Raw genomic sequence first — 22,345 nt, forward strand, 5'->3', positions numbered from 1 at the left:
AATCACTGAAGTGGCATACAAAAACTGTTAACTGAAGAAAAAAATATTACTACAAATACGGTGTTTAACTACATTTTTTATGTTAGGGTAAGAAGGGTTTCCTTTTACCTAGTTCTCATGATGTAAATGTGTCGTATTTTCAGTTACGTATGTATTGTCCCTCTGTCCTGAGTAGAAAGTAATTGTGCTGAAACAACTCATGGCATTGGAGGATGAGCATGTGGGCCTGTCTCCACGTATTCATAAAAATGAAGCTGAGAGACAGCTTATCCTAAAAGCCTAATTTGTAAAATTACTAAAATTAGATTAGGCAAGTTCTGTTTTAGATGTCAGAAAAACATGAAATAGACCTTATTTAGAGAGGACAGGTCTTTTCACATCATCTGTTATCTACAACATACCCTGCTTTTCTAATGAAGTAGCAAAATTTCAAGCTTCTTATCAACCACTTAGGAATTCAGGAACTGGCATTTTGGATGGTAGAGTTCAGCTACAGTATTGAAAAATATATTTATATCCCTTTATTTCATTATCTTACTCATATGATATACAGCATTATCAACAGTAACTTACCTTTTCTGCTGCTGGGAAAAGATAAAAGTAACAGTTCCTGCTGTCTGGTGGAGCTTGTTAAAGATAGCAACTTCAGTTCCATGACACTAAGCATGCACTAATAGCACAGCCTTGCAGAGGCTGATAATAACTAAAAGAAGTAGACCTTTCACTTTTACTTTAATATGCAAACAGCTGTTGCAGTCTCAAAGAGGAAGCAGGAAATGAAGAGGTTGTCTGGAAGGGGAATTATTTATGTGGTGATATGAAACTACATTTGTGTGTTGAGGAGAGTCAGTGCTTCTACAAATGGCCCTAATATTTCCAAAACCATTCTTGCACTCTGGGAATAATTAAAAATCGGCCATGGCTTCAGTGCACCCAGACTGTGGCCTCAGAAAGCATGCTGGGAAGCAGGATGGGATGTTCAAGTTCACAAAGCATCCCTGAAGAATGAAATCACAAGAATATGCAAGCTTGCAACGAATTAGGGAAGTCACTTTATAGTAACTATTTTACTTAACTGAGGTCTACCAACTCCATTATGGTTATGAGATTAATTTCTCTATCCTAATATATATGGCAGCTTGCTGAGAAATATTAAACACAACTTTACACTAGCTAGACTGAATATTACCAGAAGTGACACCCTGGGCAGAGGGCTGCATTTACATTCTTAGGAATGCACAAGAGACTCATTTATTTTAAAGTCAAAAATAAAACCTGAGGCCAGTGAGGTTCCAACTCTCCACTGTCTCTTCACTGTGGAAGCCATCAGAGGGATGACATGGGTTTAGACACTATTCTACACGCAAATCTTAGATACCTGATTTTTCCAGAAAAAAATCCAAGTAGTGCTAACACTGCTTATTGACAAGTCAAATAGAGCAGGATAAAACACAAGAAAACCATTTTATTTAAAAAAAAAAAAAGTGAACAGCATTGTAATAAATAATTTTCACCTGTGTAGGACCCCCAAAAAATCTGTACACCTAGCAAAATGTAACAAAGCAATAGCTTAAGAAATGGGACCCAGGAGCATGTTTCCTCAGCATTTCTTAAGTAGTCACATGAGCATGTACTTCATGTCCTAGAAGTTCTCTTTCTTCTATTCCCAAGATGAACAAAAAGGCAGTCCAAGAGCTGTTCTTCCTGAATATCCAAAGAGTTCCATTATCCCCAGATTGTAAATCAGAACAGTAATGAGCAGTAACCAAGTAGTGCCAGCTATATCACAAGAAAATTAAGTCCCCAAAACACTTTCCAGAAGAATAGATCAAGAAACTCATTATTATCTAATAATTTCCAAACCATAGTTGCCAAAAGGGCTACACCATCTATTTCAGCCTTAGCTGTGAGTATCTGGTATTTTAAGATCTACAGTAAGGACAGAAAATGCCCTGTCTGTATGGCATCTTGTCTTGTTGCATCCTTATCTTATATAAGGATCAAAGTATTGAAAAATTTCTTCAAAAGCTGGAAAACAAAATCTTTGCAGGGAACAGAGAGCTCAGTTGGGGAAGAAAGGAAAAAAAAAAAAAAAAGAAAAAAAAATCCCAGAAGACAACCTATTCAAGAACTAGCTATGAAATTCATGATGGTCATAGACCTAAAGTGCTTACCTTAAAGATATTTTTAACTAAATATGTCTTTGAAAGTGCATAAACTTGAGAAAGAAGAAACCTGGATGTTTAAATAAATACCTCCATACCTAGTCACATACACAGAAGCCTGAATCCAAGGACTTTTTATGCTATAATAATTGTTAACTTCATTCCCTGAGTTACAATGACATAGAAGGTTGCCATCACAGAATAAAATAAAAAAAATAATATCCCCCTTAACAGACAGAACACAGAATGTTGAGCTGTCAAATCTTCACCACAGAGGAAAAAAGCTTCCCCTGCTTTCTCTAGGTCTTCTCAATTTGCATATCTGTAAAAGGAAGAATTATATGAAAAAATTATCAAATTATAAAATGATAAAGTCACAGAACACTTCATGGCTTTGGGACTCTTTCCTAGAGTTTGAAGGTATCAAAAAAGTTTCCTTCATTGTCAAAATAAAGATCTAAAATTAAATTAATTAAAAGGTCAAATAGAAAATTAAGATGATCATGGAAGAAAATACAGTTGTACTTCAAACACGCTGGTGGGAAGTGCCCTCTAGAAAATACAGTGAAATTGCTGTGGATTAGGTCTGCCATTTTTAAAAATCTTTACAATTCTTTCAAATACATTCAGTGTACTATCTGTCACTATTCTTAGCAGCGTAGACCCAGGCCCTAGCTCTTTGACTTGGAGATCTATACCTTTAAGACCAGCAGGCTTACACTTTTTTATGTTTACTATAGTGTAGCAGGGAGGGATTTTGGATGTCATTAATATAAGTGCTTTAGAAGTCAGCAAGGACATGAAAGAAAAACTGCAGTAACTTCACGCTTCTGTTCCATACCACAGTATGTTTCAGAGATTTCAGAGATATAGTAATTTATTTTCTTGCTTTGCTGAGACAGAATCTCACAGCTTGAGACTTAAGTGGCCGTGATGGATATCAGGTCTCCCACCCCATTGCCATCACCACTCCTTCAGCTGTGCTGGCACAACTGTTTCTGTAACAAAAACATCAACTAGAGAAACAACTGATTTGGGTTGTTATATATCTCTATATCACATTTTCCTTCTCATGTTTTTTTTTTTTAATTTTTATTTTTAAAACCAGATTAATTATTTAACTCCCAGTACACAATGCGTTATGATGCTGAGTTTGTAAGACAGAATGGGAGGCGGTGCTTCTCTTGAGGACTCTGTCTGTCAAAACAAGGGACTAAATAAACCAGCCACGAACCAAGGCTCCCATGACCATGGATGATTTATGCTGTTTGCAATTTGCTACTATTTTTCCTTTTATCATTTATACTTACATTTCAGCTCTTTATCTTCAAAAGAAGCATCTCTGCAGTCATGTGTACCCTTATCTTTTGATAGCTCTTTAAACAAACAGCATACATACAGATAACAGTCAGCATTTTTCATATTGTGACAAATCTTTGTTAAAAGTTGCTATCACAAGCCATCCCGGAACTATGTGACTTAAATGCACATCAAGAGAAGAGATTAATACTAAATGTTGTTTCCTTTTGGGTGAGTATCCTCAACAGGTTTTCTTAGGAAAACCTCCAACTGCCAGTATGAACTAACTTTCACAAAGCAGTTCAATTTGAAGTGGTCTCCAAATAAAACCATGCAACAAATTAAAAAAGAAATAAATACCAGGCATGAGCCATCATGAGAGGAGGCTAAAGGATTTGAATGTCTTCTCTCCCACAGTAAATATTAAATCTCTCCACTCCTTCCTCCATTTCTCACCGTCATGGTGGTACTGGTCATTCACTGAGCTTAGATCATGGCAAATACCATCAGTATCTCAACAGGAGGAAAAACAAACTGTTAGGGAAGCTAAAGCTTCTTCCTGTGTTTCATTCAACAGGGCCAAACTCTATGTCCTCAATGCTGTGACAAAGATCCTCAAATGAACACTATAATACTAGAGAAAACACAGGATCACGCCAACATGGCTCAAATCGCAGCATAGAGTCTGCACACCAGGATGTGCTGCCATCCTGAGTTATCTGTTCCAGGGAGCATGTCCCATCCTATGACAGACTTTCCAAAACATGACACACCACTCTGTCCTTTTCTTGCGCACCTCAGGACTGCATTTGCTCCTGGAACAAGTATGCTTTTCTTTCACGACTTCCTTCCAAGTTGATATAGTAATGAAAAAGTTACGCTTCAATTGTAATTTGTAGTTGTTACATAAATAAAAAGTAGAAAGCAAAGTTAAAGTTGAATGAAAATCTGCATTTGGTTGTCACTGTTACAATGTAAATTCTCAAGCAATTATTTCCCAAGAATCACACTGAGCTATATTTATGCCATGTGTACATACTTGCTGTTGATGAACTAGCCACAGGTGTTCTGTTGTCCTTATTTGCTCTAGCTGAAAGAAAAAAGAGACAAAAATCAAATAGAAATCAAAATACTTACTTGAGATCTAATGGGGACATAAGCATACCAGTCAGAAGGGCATACTTAGCACAGTGTAATCATTGGCTCTCGAAACACTCCATTTCTTCAAAGACTTTAAAATATATTCTTCAGTGCCCCCAGTCTGCCAGTTTCCTTTACAGTTTCCTTTCCTTGTTCCTAAGCCAGAACTCCATTGATGTAATACACCAACATCACTGGAAAATACTTGTTCAAATGGTTTTCCATTGCATATTTTCACCCAGAATTTGAACATACTGGGCATTAAGGGAACAAGAAGGGGATCACCTTCTCAGTGCTTTTTGGGAAAAAAGCCCATATTCCAGTGAGGTTCTGTTCTGAAAGAATCACTTTCCAGTTGTGTAGAACAGCTTGAGTTTTAAAAGAAAAACCTATTACTACTACTTGTAGTTTTTGACACACACACACACACACACACACACACGTATATAACATAATCATGATAATCACATACATTGTGACCTGTATATGTATTACCATGTATACACACAAACAATGAATATTACAAAAGCAACCTAGGAAACTTGTGACCTTCACTAAAATCCCCAGATGGGAATCTTCTGAGAAGTCAAGGATTTTGCTGTCCCTTCTTCCACTTTCGTGTTCTGCTCCTATTCCTATCATGTTCTTAGGACAAATATGTTCTTATACATGCAGGGTTATCTACAGGCCTTCTGCAGCCTCTTAGCATGACATGATAGCCTGTTAAGCCAGGACACGTTTCCATAGAACTGATGCAGGAGATGAGTTTGTGACCAAAACACTGAATATCCACATTTAGTTCTACCTTGTATTTATTTTATGGAACTTGAACATGAATGCCCCGTGGCTATAGATGGTTTTGTGTAATTTCCAGTCAGAAATTAGGGCTGTTTCTAGTTTTCACTGTGGAAGAGAGAGCTGGCAGACGGGAAAACCAACAGTTCTGATATACCGTTTCAGAAAGTACACTTCTCTTAGTCTAGAAGCTTTTGAGATAGCACTTGAAAAGACAGGACAAGTAGCCTTTGCATTAATTCCAGATGAGTTTCATGCTAGCTACACACATTTACATCTCCTATAAAATTCAAGAATTTTGAGATGAACATTTAATCAACTATCTCATTCAAGTTTTTGGAGCATTTCTGGTAATAATTTACAGAGTGGTACAGTATGATATTATAATGCTAAGAGTACTGTACCAGCTTCAGTGCCTCTTGTACTTTTTCTCTACAGATAACTTGACAAAAAAAAAATAATTCAAAAAGTTATCTGGAAAAAAAGAAGTAGCTACGCATCAGCTAAATGTCCTTTTGACATTTTCAAATTAGTTCTATGGATGTTCTGAGATACACATGACTTTATTGTATCTTTTAAAATGAAGAGTAAAAAGTACCCCTGAATATAAACTCCTCAAATACATCCATGTTCTCACCAAGGAAAAAAAAAAAACCAAACAAAAACAACCAAACAAATAAAAAGTTGTACTTATTTTACTACAGTACTTATTTCAGGTTAAGCAACATGTTTCAAGCATTTTTTCTTTAATTTGAGGGCAAACCGTAAAATTTTCATGCTCAGATACCCTAAAAATTCTTTCTCCTAAATTTTTCTTTGGTTAGCTAGCAAATGAAAACAAATTACCACCAATGCTTTAGCTTTCCAGCATTCTGTGATGCTGAAAATGTCCAATTCAAGTCAGTGAACTGAAAAAGCTCAAAATTTAACCAGGAAATGAATCAAGTGGTATGAAGCCACAGTGGGAATATTCTCTCTTCTGAAAAAAAAAATCTTTCAGACTCAAAACCTTGGACATATCACTTCATATGTAGACCACCATTTTTATGATGCTTTAACCAGAATAGAGATACATGTAGAATTCATAACAATTAGATCACTTTAAAAAAATGTGCTCATAATTCAGTGAAATTTTTCAGAGAATGCAGGAAGAAAAAACCCGAAAAAACCTGCAGTGCCCTGTCTGCTCTCAGCATTCTGGTCCCCAATCAAAAGGGAGAACACAGAAATTCCATTTCCAGGAGGTGCGTAAGCTACGCTTTGATGTTTGTATAGACTGAACACTAATCATTACCTGTAAGAAAAAATGAGATACATAGATAAATGGTTTCTGAGGGGCTGACAACCTGTCCCACTCTGCTAACTTGCTGGTATTCAACTAAGTCAGATAAATAAATAAACAAGGTGGTGGTAAAAAAATCTAGTGGTTACAGGTCTAGGGCAGACTTTTATTATCTCGTTCCACCTCTGTGAGGATGAATTAACATATTGATAATAACTGAGATACACTAAACTAAATAATGGGAATACCTTTTCTTATGCAGAGCATAAATAGCATCAGTGATCCAAAAAAAGCAGTCACAATCAGAATTGCTCCAACAAAGCGTCTGCTCTCAGTCCACAGAACACCATCAGCTGAATCTTAGAGAAAAACAAGTGGAGGAAAGTCATTACATAACTGCATAAGCTTCTCCCTTTTCTGTTCATTTTCACCATATTATTTTTGTTATGAGCAATTCAGACATGATAACACCATTTCAGATTGCGTCTAAAGTCAGGTGTTGATAGTGCATTTAGTGAAATTTCATCTCAATAAAGGAAAAAAAAGATAGAACACATTCATATTTATCTTTGCTTCCTGCAGTCCATGTGACAGTGCCTTTGACTCCTATCGCTAATCCTGCTTGTCACCGAAGTACAAAGTGTTACACACAGCTGAGTTTCCCAGCAGGACTACAGGAAAAAAGTGACTGAGAAAGAGACAGAGTCCTCTTCCTCTGGTAGAACACTGAATGCAAAGGATATGTGGCCCACTTGAATCCCAGAGGTGTTTGTTGTTGAAACTAAACTTGCCTGCTCATCACTCATTGAAAGGATGACTTGGCTTTCTCACTCTCAGCTGCCTGTTTCCACCCCTTGTCAGCCCCAAAAAGTGCACCAGTACAGGCATTTTTAAAACCCCATGGTGAAGAGGACCAGGGAAATGACCTGACCAAGTAACAGCCTGATAAACAGAAATACTGTTTTTGAGTGGGATCAGGTCTCCACTCTGGCTGAAAGCTTGTGCAAACATATCAGAGTACAATGCAGAAATTAGAAAAGTAGCCAAAAGCAAAAGCAGCAGTGGTGGTGCCCAGTTAAAAGGTCTAATGAGAAACTGTATTGGTCTTCTCCATTCATGCATCCTCCTTCAATCCCAACCTTATTAGAAAAACAAAAAACCTGTCTACAGTTTGTTAAATTTAAATATGCTCAAAGCAAAGGCTGTAGTGGCAGGAAAAGACCATATTGTTCAAATTTATTTGACAGTTATCATCAGCAAAACAGAATATTCTTGGAAGCTGTGTTTAATTTATATGGAAGGGTTTTATTTCTAGGCTCCAAGCTATATGCTTTTTAAATAATTGCATTTTTTTAACACACAAAATCAATTTTCACATAACTGTAGGTCATGAAAAATTCCTGTCCTTGAATTCCATCCACACATTTACGATGAGCATGTTAGTTACGGTGCAAGTGTACACTAATAGCAAAACTTAACAACACAGGTATTTCTTTTTAGCCTTTTCGAAATTAGGTAGCAAAGAGAAACAAATCATGGCTGATTCAGCTGGGACGAAATGACATAGTACCTCGAAGTGTATAACCATAAATGAAATTTAGAAATGTTACCTGCTATGTGTAAAACAGCAGATGTGTTTTCTTGCAGCTCTTTATTCCAGAATACACAGTAAAAAATCTCATCAATTCTACTTTTGATTGTAAGGGTACTTGTCACACAATACAGCTGGTCACTTCCAGTTTCATAACTTGTGTTTGCCTTATCAGTCAAATCTTCATGTTCTCTGTTTTGCCATATCACCTCAGCTTGTGGATATCCTTCTGACTGACATGTCAACTTCCATTCATTATCTCCTGTGTTCACCACCCCTTGAGTTATAGTTCTATAAGGAGCTAAACACATGCAAGAAAATGACTACTGTGAGGAAGACAGAAGAACAGCATATATTAGCAAGACACCTTTTCTTTATCTCTAGCCCCTGGGTCAAGTTTCTGTACACCAGCTTGGATTTTATAAATAACAAACAATATTGACAGGAAAAGGTACAGGATTTTTTTAAATTTTGACGTTGTTTAGAAAATTGCATTAGCTTTCTGGTCTAAATGGTTTTGCAGCACCTTTCCTCACATGTCATTATGGAAAATAAAGGACAGAACATGGATTCAACCTAAACAGAAACACAATATTATACAGCTGTGCAAGGGCCATGAGGTGGCTCCTGTCTTTGGAGAGGTTTCTTTAAATGCTAATCCAGACACGCCTTACTTCAAGGAGTCCTCTGAAATCTTTTAACAGCATCAGAAAGCACACTCACCCTTAACTTTCAGATTGATTGTCTTGTAGTCAGCTCCCCCATAGCCAATAAGACAGCGGTAAAACCCTGCATCTCTGAGCTTCACATCAGTGATCTGAAGGAGAGACTGGCCCAAGTTCAGATTCTCTTTCAACAATTTTATTCTGCCCCTAAAGTCACTATGCTGACTTTTGAAGTCTTCCTCTCCTTTGAGAAGTACATAAACCTGCTTCTTTAACTTGTCTTTCTTTTCCCAGCTGACACTTAAATCTCTGAACTTTAATTTCCCATTCACTGGAAATGTGCATTCCAGGGTCACATTGTTCCCATGTTCCACAGTGTAGAGTGACTGAGGAGCTTCAACTGTGAATAAAGCTGAAAAACAAAATTTGAAAGAAAACTTAACTTTCCAGTTATAAGCCTAATCTTCAAAGTCATGTCTTACCATATATGTAGGACATTTTAAGGACCAAAAGTATCAGCCCTCTTCAGAAAAGTTAAACGTTTTTGCATGGTTATGCCCAAGTTTGGGACAAACTGCACTATTTATACCTGCAGACATCTGCCTTGTGGACACATGCAGTGTGATGCTGTACTAAAAATAGGTGAACATGTGTGCACAATCCCTCAGCTGTTGCTTTCAGAATACTGCCACAATAACAGGCAATTGTTAGTGCCTTGGATGGGAATGTTCTGTTTAGACAAATGTCAATTGTTTTTACACACAATGTTAAAGAATACAGAACAATTCCCAGGTTTGACAGTGCCAATAAAACTCTTTATGTAATGCAAATGGTACATTGTCTGAAAAGATGTCTATGCTGAAACATCAACAGGGATTTCAAACTGACCCCATATCAAAGCACACTTATCTAGTTTACTGTAAAAGCATGATAAGACCTTTTTATTTAAAACATTAAGGAAAAAAACCCAAATGCTGACACCTGAAGGAAAACTGATGAATTAACATTTCTGTGCTTATACATGGAAAGGAAACATACTTAAACTGTTCTACTGCTTTTCATGACTCAGCTTCTTACCATTTAGGAAATGCCAGTAGAATAAAAATACATACAAAAGCAAAGGCTTTTCCATGACGTAGACAGAACCTGAAATGATAAAATAATAGACAAATATAATTATGCGCTCATTTTCTAACTTGCACTGTAAAATACACTTCCTAGTCACTCCACATGAACAGGACAGGACGCATCAAGTTCCACTCTAGCCAAGAACATGACAAAATTGCACCTTTAGCTACAGCAGACGATCAGGCAGAAAGCTTCCTGCATGGGTCCAGGAAGAACATCTAATTTTATTTGCTTTAAACATTTGTCCTTGGTTATGGCAAAATATATGCTTTATCACTATCTGTCAATTAGTAAATAAATACTCACAAATACCCAATTGTTCTCCTAAACTGTAGCAAAGAGTTGCTTCTGCTAGGAGGAGAATAGAGTTTTCTATATGCGTTCAGTGGAAGAAATAGAACTTATTCTTCCCCACCTGTTCGTCTTAACATACTGTGAACATACCCTGTTTTATAATACCTGGCCTCACAGTATTTATCAAGAGGCTTATGAAGTTAGATATATTGTGAACAGAATTCATGCAATAATTAATTACTTAATATTTACACAATAGTGTCTTTGTAAAACAGTGACAAAAGCAGTCAGCCTACAACCAAAATCTATTTTCTTGAATTTCTGCTGCTGTACCGCTGAACATGTAAATTATTTAAATTTTCTGTCAGAAGTATTCCCCTCTTTATTGATATAGCTTTTATATTCCTACACAACACTTTAACATTATAAAACACTGATTAATGTAAATTCATACACTTAACCTTCACACACCCGTTGCACTTGCTGCTTATTTTAAGTCAGAGCAATACTAGTATCAAACACCGCCATCATTTTTCAAATTACTGTCAAGAAAAATTCAAACTCATGTAATGGAAGTCTTCTGTGAGTACAGAGAACTGTAGAATTTTATCTAAATGAAGTCCTCATTTTGGATACCCAAACAGTCACAAAAATAAGGAAAGAATGCCTTAAACTGCTTTCTAGTGGTAGTTTCAGCATTTGCACAAGAAATTAAGCAACTGTAATACCCATCACACTTCCTAACTGATGAAACTCTACCTGGACTGTGGCTTTTAGCATTTTTGGTAAAATGTTTTGTCTTTCTTTCTTTGGTTGTCAACTTTAAATTGGTAGTAAATTAACAATATTGTCCTGAGTCATAAGACACATGTGCCTTTACAGCATTGTGGCTTAAGAGAATTAGACTCCTCATAAGAATTTGATTTGATTTGGTACTTTTTTCCACAGATTGCTTCTGCCTGATTCCAATGGTAGGTTTGCAGAAGGCAACAGAGATGGAGCTGAGAAAGGGCGTCAATCTAATACATTGTTAGGCAGGCATAAGCAATTACAAAAGGATGTTCTGCCAACAGGGACAGGAAAATAAGATCTTTCACTCTGAGCATCTGTTCCACTGATAAGTAAATCCTGAGCTTCTTAATGTGGTTAGGTACCAAATTCATTCCTTAGCCACAAGTGATGTTCTTAAAAGAACTAGCAAACTGCTGCCTAATTCTGTGGGCACCTAAGTTTTCTATGCATGAGAGTGCCTCCACCATGATGCCGCTGCCTGAGTAACAAGCAGTCCAAGGCACCAGCTAAACTCCAGAGTTAGGCTTCTCAAACAAGACAGCAGCATACCGATCTCACAAGTGTGCTCTGATCACACTTACTCTCGAGGGAAGCCTGCAGAAGAGCAAGCCACTGAGTCTGATGGATATAGCTGTGTACTCCTCTGTGCTCCCCATGCCAAAATAACCAGAGTTGTAGCACACTCAACCCCAAAATTTTCTGAACCCCAAACTTTTTTGAAGTAAAGGCTGTAGCTGAGGGACTGCTCAGAACAAATATCACGTGCACTACAGTCACAGAAAAGTATCCATACCCATGCATGCAACCCATACCCATTTTTTTTTTGTCAGGAGTAGTGTTCTGACTAAGTTCTGGAAGACAGATGACAACAAGTCAGCTTTTACAGTTCTAAGACCGATGCTTCTATTCTGCAGTTTTTGAACTTTTGAACTTTGTGTGCTTTCTCCCACCGTAGAGGAAAACAAACCTTACCACACACAAAAGAAGTATGACTACTTACAAAACTCCTCAAGGCTGAAAAAGTCTGCTGCTGTACTCAATTTTTCACTTTCGGAGAGAAAAAAACGTAGGTCCAGGTCAAATCCAGATGCGCATGAAAAAAAACGCTGCAATAACCATTACAGACCCTTCTCCTGTTTCACACTGAGCAAAAGGATCCCCTGGGTGGATCAGTTGAAGTAGCTTGAGACCCAGATGCCAATCAAAGATCTTTACCAAAGCTGCAATCTTCTATTTTTCTTACAAAATCTACCACAATGTCCCTCCTCTCCTCCTGCTGGCTTCTGATATCTATGGCAAACACAGTTTTTAAAAGCAAAATGATATTCACTGTGCAAAATGCTCTTCAGTATTGCTGCTGTAACGTTTCCCTCACAATCAAATGGAGAAGACAGGAAAAACAGAACTATTTGCTCAAAGACTTCTTATGACTGAACTTAAATGTTGATGTAACTCCACCTACTTCTTCAGGAAACTTCCCCATTATTGGAAAATTCCCCACTAGGGAAAATTCTCTATTGCTAATAGTGGTTCACTGTAACCAGAGACAGAAATGTTGGGAAAAACAGTACATAATATGCCACAGGCATTTTAAGAAACATGTCATCTGATCATAACTCTATGTCATCAACAGTCCTTGGGAGCACCAGTAGCAAAAAGTCATCCATCTACACAAACTCAGAGTCCCTACAGTATTAATCTCAAGCTGTGCCAAATGGCTGCTAACAGTGACTGGACATTTCTACACAAGGTACTCATGTCTGCAAATTTCATAAGCAGGAATAATGGTAAGAGCATTGCCTACCCTTCTCTGCTAAGAACAGATGTTCTCTCACCAAGATTTGAGCACAATGAAGGCCCCTTGCCTTGCTACTGTGTAGTGCAAGAAGAGTTGTTAAGTCTATGCACTAGCTTATCAAAAATAAAGAGCACTGTCTTTTTCTCAGTTGTGTAAGACATTCAAGGATACAGAAAAAAACCCAAGTATTAGAAGCCAAAGGATGTACTCACATTCACTTGCGGACCGTAGTGGGATAACCTGGTCAGCAGCACAAAATACTACTTTAAATGTTTCAGTGTAAGTTCATCCACTTACCTTGTCCTTACTTATGTCAAAACAGGGTTGAGGTTCTCAGAAGAGTTAAAATACTGTGAAACGACCAGAACTTCAGAAGGTATTTTCTTCTTTCCGCTTGACAGCCCACTCACAGTAGCTGTCATGGAAGCAAAACCACATAACGGGTAAGAGTTAACCTTTTTACTTGACGTGTGGGAGGAACACTGAGACAGTGGTATATCAAATAGATGAATGTAACATTTAGGTTCTAATAACCTGAAATTACCAGAGAAGGTTGAGAGGGTGGATTTCCGCAACAGGTAAGACCGATGAAGGTTAATTTCCACTGATTTCTTTCACGCTTAAAAACAGGTTTAACGGTATTTTCTCAGAGGGAAAAAAAAAAAAAGATGTAACTAAAAGAAACTGAAACACATTTGTAAAATACTGATTGTGAGACCACAAAAGCCATTGATGTAGCTAGCTTTCAATGTCATGAATTCAGTTCCCTCTTTTTCACTGCTTGCCTAGAGGTCACAGGGTTGCTTTTTCCAGGTAAGTATTTAGTAGTAAATAAAAGACCAGGTCCGGAGTTTTTTGGTTTTGTTTTTGGAGGGTGGGGTGTGTGTTTTTTATAGATTCACACACGTTTTACCTCATAGTTATATGCTGCGGTGGTGTTTGTTTGTTTTACCTCTGTTGTGCAACAGATTTTCCAGACAAATATCTCAGTCCTGGCGAACGACCGGAGCAGCCTTCGGGGAGAGAGCACCCGGGGGGGCAGCGGCAGGCGCCAGTGCCCCGGCCGCGACACGGCGGGACAAGGGCGGCGCAGCACCGGGCCGGGGCACCGGCTGCCGGCAGCGCCCCCCCGGGCCGAGCTGCGGGGGCAGCCGCCTCCCGCTCCCCGGGCGCAGGAGATGCCGGGGGCGCGGGCGAACACCCGCGCCCGCCCTCGCCGACAGCAGACACGGGAGGGTGGTGGGCCAGAGACCCCCGGCCGATCCCCAGCCCGGCACCCCGCTACCTGGCGGGCCTCGGGGCGCTGCGGGCCGCCTCCCCGGCGGCGGCCGCGGGGACTCTGCGGAGCGGCGGCCGCCCCGGTCGGACCCGGTGCGTTAGACCCCGGCCCGCCCCGGCCCTTGCCTCACGGCGGCGGCCGGTCCACGGCGGCGGCCGGTCCACGGCGGCGGCCGGTCCACGGCGGCGGCCGGTCCACGGCGGCTCTCCCAGCTGCGGCCGCCGGCGGAAAGCCGCCCGAAAAGGCTCGCCGCCGTGCTCCCAGCCCCGCGTTTCCCGGCGCCTCATCCGGAGCGGGCCAGACAGCCCTCCCGGGTAACTTTTCCATTCTTGGAGGCCACCGGCTCTCAGGAAACGAAACCGAAAGCGGCCGCCACCGCCGCTCCCCGTAGTTTTCCTACTCAGGAGGGAGCGGCACGGCAGGCGGCTCGGGCAGCGTGGCTCCTTAGGCAGCGTGGCTGCTTGCTCGTGGGTTTTTTTGTTGTTGTTTTTTTGTTTGTTTGTTTGTTTGTTTTTTAATTTCCTTTTTAACAGGAAACACTGTTTCATGGTGAAATCACATCCTTCACTTACCCAACGAACGGCTTGCTGGATGAAATCAACTTAGGTGGACAAAGACCTGTGTTAAAGGACTGCAAATCTGATAACACAGCATCTGGGATGGCTATAAAGTCCGGGGGCTACATAATGCTCCTCCAGAGACAACAATTCAACAACAGCAATCCAACTTTATTTAAATAGCTTTGTTCCCTGCCACTTAAAGATCCTGGAGATAAAACTCCAATTTAATAACCTGATGATACACTCTGAGAATATGCAGTGGTATACACTTCCTCTGCTGTGATAATGTTTCTCACGTTACGAAGCATAACCCTAACAAGATCTCTGCCATAACCTTCCCAAAAGCAAGCAGGCTCAAAATAGGAATATTACTCAGGACATTTATCTGCCAAAGAATCAGCCATTGTGAGCACAGTTCACTAGCGAGTACATTTCAGGGTGCAGTATAAAGCAAATTCAAAACTGTAACTCATAGCAGCATGCACTTAACAGAGATGTGTACTGCAGGAGGGGAAGGACACCCAAACCCCTATGCCATCTATGACCTAAGTATCAGGTACTGCCATTTGCAATATGTAATTAACTTTTTTATGGTCCATAAGCTAGCAGGAGTTTGAGAAGCCACTGTAAGCCATTGGGGTTTCTGTTGAGATGGCACATTGCTGTCGAGGTGCTTGACAAAGATTGGTTTCATTCACTGACTTGGGTCCAAATCTTCTGAGGTCATAGAACATGAACCCATCAGAAAGGAGGATGTGGAATGTTAGGTTATGCAGTAAAAGCTCCTCTGCACCCCCACAGAGAGGCAATGGCAGGTGGGGGACCCCAAGTAACACCCCATCCCTGCTGCTCTCGGGCCCATCACAGGAGATGTCGGCCCATCAGAGACCCATCTCCACAAGCTCAGAGGAGCACAAAGGCCCCAAGGCAGGTGGGAACCCAAATAAAAGACTCAGAGGACAGTCTCCTAGGAGAGCCTAAGCTCCAGGTCTGAAGAACACCAGGAGGAGCCAACACCACAGCACCTTTCAGACTGAGGGAGCTGCTGCCTGGTGCTGTGCTGTGATGTGTTATGGGATGCAGGAGAAAAGCATTTTGGCACTGCACAGGCCTTATTGTGAGATGCTTAGGGGAGGAACCGAAGGTTCCAAAGAGATAGGTCTAAGTGATCTCGGGAGGAATGAGTGTGAGACAATAAAGGGATAAGTGGATAAGAAGGACGAGTTACATATAAATAGTTGCTGGACAATGCACTTGTCTGGCCACGCCCTGCGCCCAGTTAGTGCAGTCTGTCCTCTTGTCAAATTGCTTTCTGACTCTTTTCATGGGTGACTGACTATTCAGGGTGCATGTGTGTGTATACAGGAGTCAACGAGGGTTGGAGGACCCATGTGTCCATGGTGCATCAACCAGACCGGAGTGGCTGGACTTCAGGACCAGTAACTGGAGCGAGACCTCAGCTGTAGGGGCCCCTACGTCTGTGGTGGCAGCAGCTGGACTGGGACCATGGGCCAGATGGCCCCTCTGCCTCTGTGATGGCAGCTGGGGAGACCTGGGTGACAGCAAGTGCCAGTCCCTGGAATCAAAGGCCCATGTTCCCTGCGTGCAACGCCTGAAGCAAGAGGGTGTGTGAGTGCAAGCAAAGATCCAGCTAGATGAGTTGGGAAGTACTTGCAGTACTTGCGATGGCCTGGGAGGCAGGGGTGGGGGTCTCTGAAGGGAAGATTTCCGGATGAGCTAGGACCCTATCAGAGGGACTAAGGGAGTCCCAGACAGCTGCTGGAGTGACCATGGGGTGTGGGAAGTTTCTAGGGAAGAGCCCCACTGGGGGGGTGTGTGGGGGTGTGTATGTCTGAGGGAGAGACCATGATGGGTTGGTACTGGGGGAGCAGGGGAGTTCTGGCCAGCTCTAGGTGGAGGTTTCAGAGGGGGGGAGTGAGGTTTACACATATGAGGGAGGTGTCAGTACCAGCAACTGGAGGAGGGGCTGCAGGCCTTGTGAGCTAATGTGTCTAGATGCCAGATTAGGAGACTGGGATCCAGGGGCAGCTAGTGGGCAGACTGAACATCTGAGCACAGCTGCGGGAGGAATCCACCTTATATGTATGTACATATATTCCCACCAGCGAACCGCTGTCCTCAGCCAGAGGGAGGAACATGATGAAGCTGTTGGTGCTGTTTGTGCAACTGCTCTGTGCGTCTGTCTGTGTCATCTGTGTAGATGGCTGGCCTGTGTATATAATGTGGTGTATGCATGAGTACTGTGTGCATGTGCCTACTAGGAATACATGCTCAGCTGATACTGGTTGGACCTGTGGGCATGAAGCTGCAATCAGCCTCACCTCTCTTTGGCTGTCAGGTCTGCCTGATACCCCCAACATGCAGATCTGTTCCTTTCAGTCAGAACAACTGTTACTCCTACTCTGTGTGCTGGTGTTGTGATTTAACCCCAGCCAGCAGCTAAGCACCACGCAGGCCCTCGGTCACTCCTTCCCCCCTCCCAGTGAGAGGGGGAGAAGAATCGAAAAATGTAAAACTTGTGGGTTGAGATAAGAACAGTTTAATAACTAGAATAAAATAAAATATAATAATAACAAAATATTATTATAATAATTGTTATTACAATGAATATAATAAAAAGAGGGAGAGGAAAATAAAACCCAGGAAAAGACAAGTGATGCATAATGCAATTGCTCACCACCCACTGACTAAAACCCCAGAAACGATTCCCCCACCCGCAAACTCCCGGCAGTTTATGTACTGAGCGTGACATCCTATGGTACGGAATATCCCTCTGGATAGTTCGGGTCACCTGTCCTGGCCACGCTCCCTCACAGCTTCTTGTGCACCTGCTCACTGGCAGAGCATGGGAAATCGAAGAGTACCGCTACTTAGCAACAACTAAAGCATCAGTGTGTTAGCAACATTATTCTTACACTGAATCCAAAACACAGCACTGTACCAGCGACTGGGAAGAAAATTAACCCTATCCCAGCCAAAAGCAGAACAGCTAGATACCTTTCAAAGCAAAGGACACAGAGCTACATTTGGAGTGCAATAGCTGCAGTGCTCCACTGTGTTCTGCCATATGCCCTAAACAACATTTATGCACTTACCTGCAAATTTACTACTGAATTTACCCCTGCAAAACTACTAGTTGTAGTTGAAAATTACATGTTATTTTGTGTACAGAAATTAATCTTTTCACCTTTTTTCCTCTTGTTGGCCTACTGACTTAAAGATTGATTTCTACCTCAACCTTAATACATGCCCTACTCTGTTATTGGTGTATAGTTATAGTTGAATTTTATTGCTGAATCTGACATTAGAGACAAGTCTGAGTTTCTGTAATGCATGATTTACTGAAACTAATTCAATTTTTTTATGTGGAAATGAAATATGGAGACATTTTCCATATTGGGAACTAAAAGCAACTTAGGCACAATGCAATTGCATCCTACCTGAGGCTTCTGGAGCATGGGAAAGTAGCTCTGGATAGCTACATTGGATTTTGCTACACAACTCCACTCTTTCCAAACAAGTACCTCAATGGAGCTGTATAAAAAGGTGTGTTTAGCCTTAGTATGCTGAAGGAAGAATACAGACTAGACTAAGCTTAATGATAGGTAAAGTGTTGTTTACGGTCAAAGGAGAAACAGAGCTTATATATAAAATTAAAAATTTTTTGCTGTCATACCAAGCCTGCATTTGTCTACACTACATACATTAGTCATAACATCATGGTGGTACCATGGAAAGATGACAAAAATAAAACAAATTCTTCCCTCTGTTCTGCTCTTGTGAGATCCCATCTGGAGTATTGTGTTCAGCTCAGAGGCTCCCAATACAAGAATGATAAGGACCTGTTGGATCAGGTCCAGAGGAGGGTCACAAAGATGATCAGTCACTGCTGAAGCACCTCTCCTGTGAGGATGGACTGAGAGAGTTGGTGTTGCTCAACCTAGAAAAGAGAAGGCTCTGGAGAAACATTATAGAGGCCTTCCAGTACTTAAAGGGGGCCTACAGGAAAGGTGGGGAGGGACTCTTTATGAGGGATTATAGTGATAGGGTGAGGGGTAATGGTTTTAAACTGAAAAGAGGGTATATTTAGATTAAAGGAAGACATTTCTTTACAAAAAGGGTGGTGAGGCATTGAAACAGGTCACCCAGAGAAGTTGTGGCTGCCCCCTCCCTGGCAGTGTTCAAGGCCAGGTTGGACGGGGCTCTGAGCAACCTGGTCTGGGCTCATGGCAGGGGCGGTGGAAATAGATGATCTTTAAGGTCCCTTTCAATCCAAACCATTCTACGTTCCTAGGAAATGAGCCATAGAAAACTGATGACTTGGTGAAATTGGTACCACAGACAATCCAAATAACACCAAGCTGCAGGCAGGTCAAGAAAAGTTTAGATAGAGCAGGCCTGAAAATCCCTTGCAAACTCAGTGCAAAGCTCATGGCCTGCTACTAGGACTAATACTAGAGCCTAGGACTAGAGATACAAAATCACAGGACTATATGATAACAACCATTCTCTGGCACTATTAGTTGCAGTAGTTAAAGTGTATTGTAGCATACTTAGCATATAAAGTTTGTGTACTGGTCACATTTGGTATTTAATATGCAGTGTTACATGTGTAATATCTTTTTGTGGATCTAAAGACTGCAGTTCAAACAGAAAATTGGTGACTAAAGTTAACACTTAGCTTTATGCAGCTGCCTTCATTACCAGAAGGGCTAAAAGGTGTAGGCAACCTGTATCTACTAGACTATGCCACAGAGCACATCTGGTTCTCTGGAAATCCTTCTAACATCCACAGAGACTGCTGCAGAGGGTAGCCAGAGCCCACTGTGATACCAGCAACAGCATCTGTGACCTCTGCATGTACCATGGAGGAGAGGACAGCAACCTCTATGAACTCCATTAATGATAATCCAGAAGTGTTAGGGAACCTCTAAAATGGTATCAAGCATGACCAGATACTGAAGGCCTCTGTTGGACTAACAAAATGTGATAATATAAGAAGGACAGTATAAACAAAAGATTAAATATTAAACGCTTCTCCATTCTTCAGTTTCTTACAATGAAGAAGATGCTTTCTAGTAAACACTAAATCAAATCCCACTAGAAAGGAAGAGAATCAGATCATGGGAGTGGGTATCCCCTGCTTAGCATTTACAGCATTTGCAATACAAGAATCCCTTTCCAAATGGAGAACAAAAATGAGTAAATATGAGCTGAGCAATCATTATCCCTGGGAATTATTAAGCAGGAGCATATCTCTTTAGTAACTTTTTCACTTTGAAGTCACAGGGTGAAAAAGTCTATTCCACACGTTGCTACCCAGTAGGTTCCTCTCCAGTTGCAGATTTCACCACCTAAATTAACAATGGAATTTGGACTTTGATTTTTTAAAAAACAAAAATTTGATGAGCAGGAATCAAAATTACCCATTCAGTTTTGTCCTTGTCATTCAGAAAAGAGGCACACTGGTCATGGGAACTGGTGCCAGACATGAAGGTAACCACTACAAGTAATTCAGCTCATATTTTGATAAGCTTTAAATTGTTTAGTAATAAACATGACATTTGTAAGTGGAACATTTACTTATACAGGTAGGTAGTGTACATAAAAATAAAGCTACAAAATAGTTACAAGACCAGACAAAACAGTCACAAACCAGTTTGAGAAGTCTCCTTCTAGTAAGAACAGTAAATGACTACAAAAACATTCCCAGAATGAAAAGGAAGATTCTAGTTTAAGAGCAACTTTAGTAAGCTAAATGCTTCAGCTAATTAAGAGGATTAGGTTACATTGGGACTTCCCTTATTGCAAACAAAAAATGCTGTATCAAAGCTAAAGATTTATACTTGCTCTGTGTATGTGCTTGGGTTTTCAAAGCTCACATATCTACATATATTTATGCACTTCCTTTTTTCAGAAGTTGAGTAGTAAGAGGAAAACAAAAATCAAAAGTCTTCAAGGATGTAGTAATTTTGTCATTAACATAAGATAGTAGAAACCTGAACTTTTTGCTGAATGCTCATTCCCGAAAGAAATACGGTGATTGTCACAAGAACAGAGTTTAGAAAGTCATACAGTGATTCATGTTTACAGTCAGTACACTTCTAGTGTACTCAAATAAATGAGCTATGGTAAAACAGGGAAATCAGTTAGCTAAAGACCATGAATGTAGAGCATTGATTTTTATCTCTTTCAAACGATTTAACTATTTTGATCCAGTAGCTTTAAAGATACAAGGTATTAAATAAGCATTTGCTGTTCCGTTTTGGAAAATATTGATAGATTTTGGAATTTCATTTTGTAGACAATCTTTCCAGTTCAATGGAATCAGTCGGGCAGACTGATACAGATGTAACCTCCTTTCCAGATACTTATCTCTAACATGATTTGCTTCCTTCTTAATCTGAATTATGAAACTGAAGTGGGTAATGAATTGTTTTACACCCAAATCATTATGGTAACATTCAAACTGATTCACTGAAATGCTAGGGTTTCAGCCCCAAGCCCCAAATTAAGGTTGACATCGGGGTGATTCCCCCAGCCCTTCACAAAGGGGGGGTGAGTTTGCCTTTAGGCTTCCCTCCAGGGTGGTGCCGGCCTGGCAGGGAGAGCCATTGGGTAAAGGAGCCCCAGGTGTCTGCATTCAGTAAGCAAAGGTCCGGTGTCCCACTTGGGGATAAAAGCTGGGACCACTTGCAGGCAGGGCAGTGTCTGTCTGTGAGGGGGATGCCCTGTGCAGAGTTCCCTGTTGGGGAAGGACCTCCCGCCTGCCTGGGACTGGGCTCCAGTCAGGTCTGGCTTTGTAAACGCAGGCTGTGTAGAGATTCAGTGTGTGGCTTCCTTGGTCTTATGTGTTTGGCTTGTTGACTCGGTTGTCTCCCATCCCTTCTATGGGAGACTGCATTCCACCATTTATTCCACCCCTTGTTGGTCCTGCGGTGTCGTTGTTGGGGTCAGTGGGATTGATGTTGATTATGTATAATCTGACTGACTTGTTTATACCCCCAGCGCTCACCCATGTACTGACCCTTTTGTATCAAATACAATTTGGTTATTGGTTCTTCTTTATGCTGGCTGTGTCCTTTATGTTATGCCTGATAATTGGCAAAACATTTGCTCAAGTGCACTACATATAAAGATAAGAGAAAGGATGCTTACTTGCTTTCAAATGTTTCTTCTGGTTGTTCTACGTTCCCTTTTCTTTCTTGTCATGTAAAAATCACATTTAACATCCAATAAACATTTACATTTGCAAAAGTTAGTTATTTCCATTTTTAGGTTGTTTTTGGTTAAGTATCACAACCAAAATATCTAAGATTTAATTATTTTTTTATCAACTATTTGTGGAGAAAATACATCTTATAATTTAAATGTTTTTAAAAATATGACAAGAATGAAGGAGACATGGCTGCCTAGCTAATAGCTGCCAGCTTTGCACTACTACAAAATGTCTTTATGACTGTGTGTGGGTCTTCTGCAATGGCAGCAATCCCTATAGCTTTCTTGACTAATGGAACACTGCCTGCCTTTGCCAGC

At 40.7% G+C, this 22,345-nt stretch overlaps 1 protein-coding gene across 2 annotated transcripts; it reads right to left on the reverse strand.

Moving 5' to 3' along the window:
* Window positions 1-1,316: 1,316 nt before the first annotated feature.
* LOC141973497 (programmed cell death 1 ligand 1-like) lies at window positions 1,317-12,248 on the reverse strand. Of its 2 annotated transcripts, XM_074932157.1 has the most exons (8): window positions 12,152-12,248; window positions 10,015-10,083; window positions 8,996-9,349; window positions 8,292-8,573; window positions 6,930-7,040; window positions 4,504-4,554; window positions 3,476-3,541; window positions 1,317-2,487 (listed from the first exon to the last, which is right to left on the reverse strand). In XM_074932157.1, exons 2-8 carry the CDS (start codon window positions 10,067-10,069, stop codon window positions 2,465-2,467), a joined length of 942 nt encoding a protein of 313 aa, XP_074788258.1. In that variant the 5' UTR covers window positions 10,070-10,083; window positions 12,152-12,248; the 3' UTR covers window positions 1,317-2,464. The 2 variants fall into 2 exon arrangements, with proteins under 2 accessions (XP_074788258.1, XP_074788259.1); XM_074932158.1 differs by lacking the exons at window positions 1,317-2,487; window positions 3,476-3,541 and adding an exon at window positions 3,779-3,949.
* Window positions 12,249-22,345: the final 10,097 nt, after the last annotated feature.

This window comes from Athene noctua, chromosome Z (genome assembly GCF_965140245.1).
Source record: "Athene noctua chromosome Z, bAthNoc1.hap1.1, whole genome shotgun sequence".
Classification (NCBI taxonomy): Eukaryota; Metazoa; Chordata; class Aves; order Strigiformes; family Strigidae; genus Athene; species Athene noctua.

Bases quoted from the DNA above. Each gene is read 5' to 3' on its own strand.
- LOC141973497 (XM_074932157.1), bottom strand. From the start codon at position 10,069: ATGGAAAAGCCTTTGCTTTTGTATGTATTTTTATTCTACTGGCATTTC. The intron at 7,041-8,291 runs GTAACATTTCTA...TTTTTCTCTAAG, and splicing joins TGCTGTTTTACACATAGCAG to ATTCAGCTGATGGTGTTCTG. The intron at 3,542-4,503 runs GTATGTACACAT...GTTTGTTTAAAG, and splicing joins GGCTAGTTCATCAACAGCAA to AGCTATCAAAAGATAAGGGT.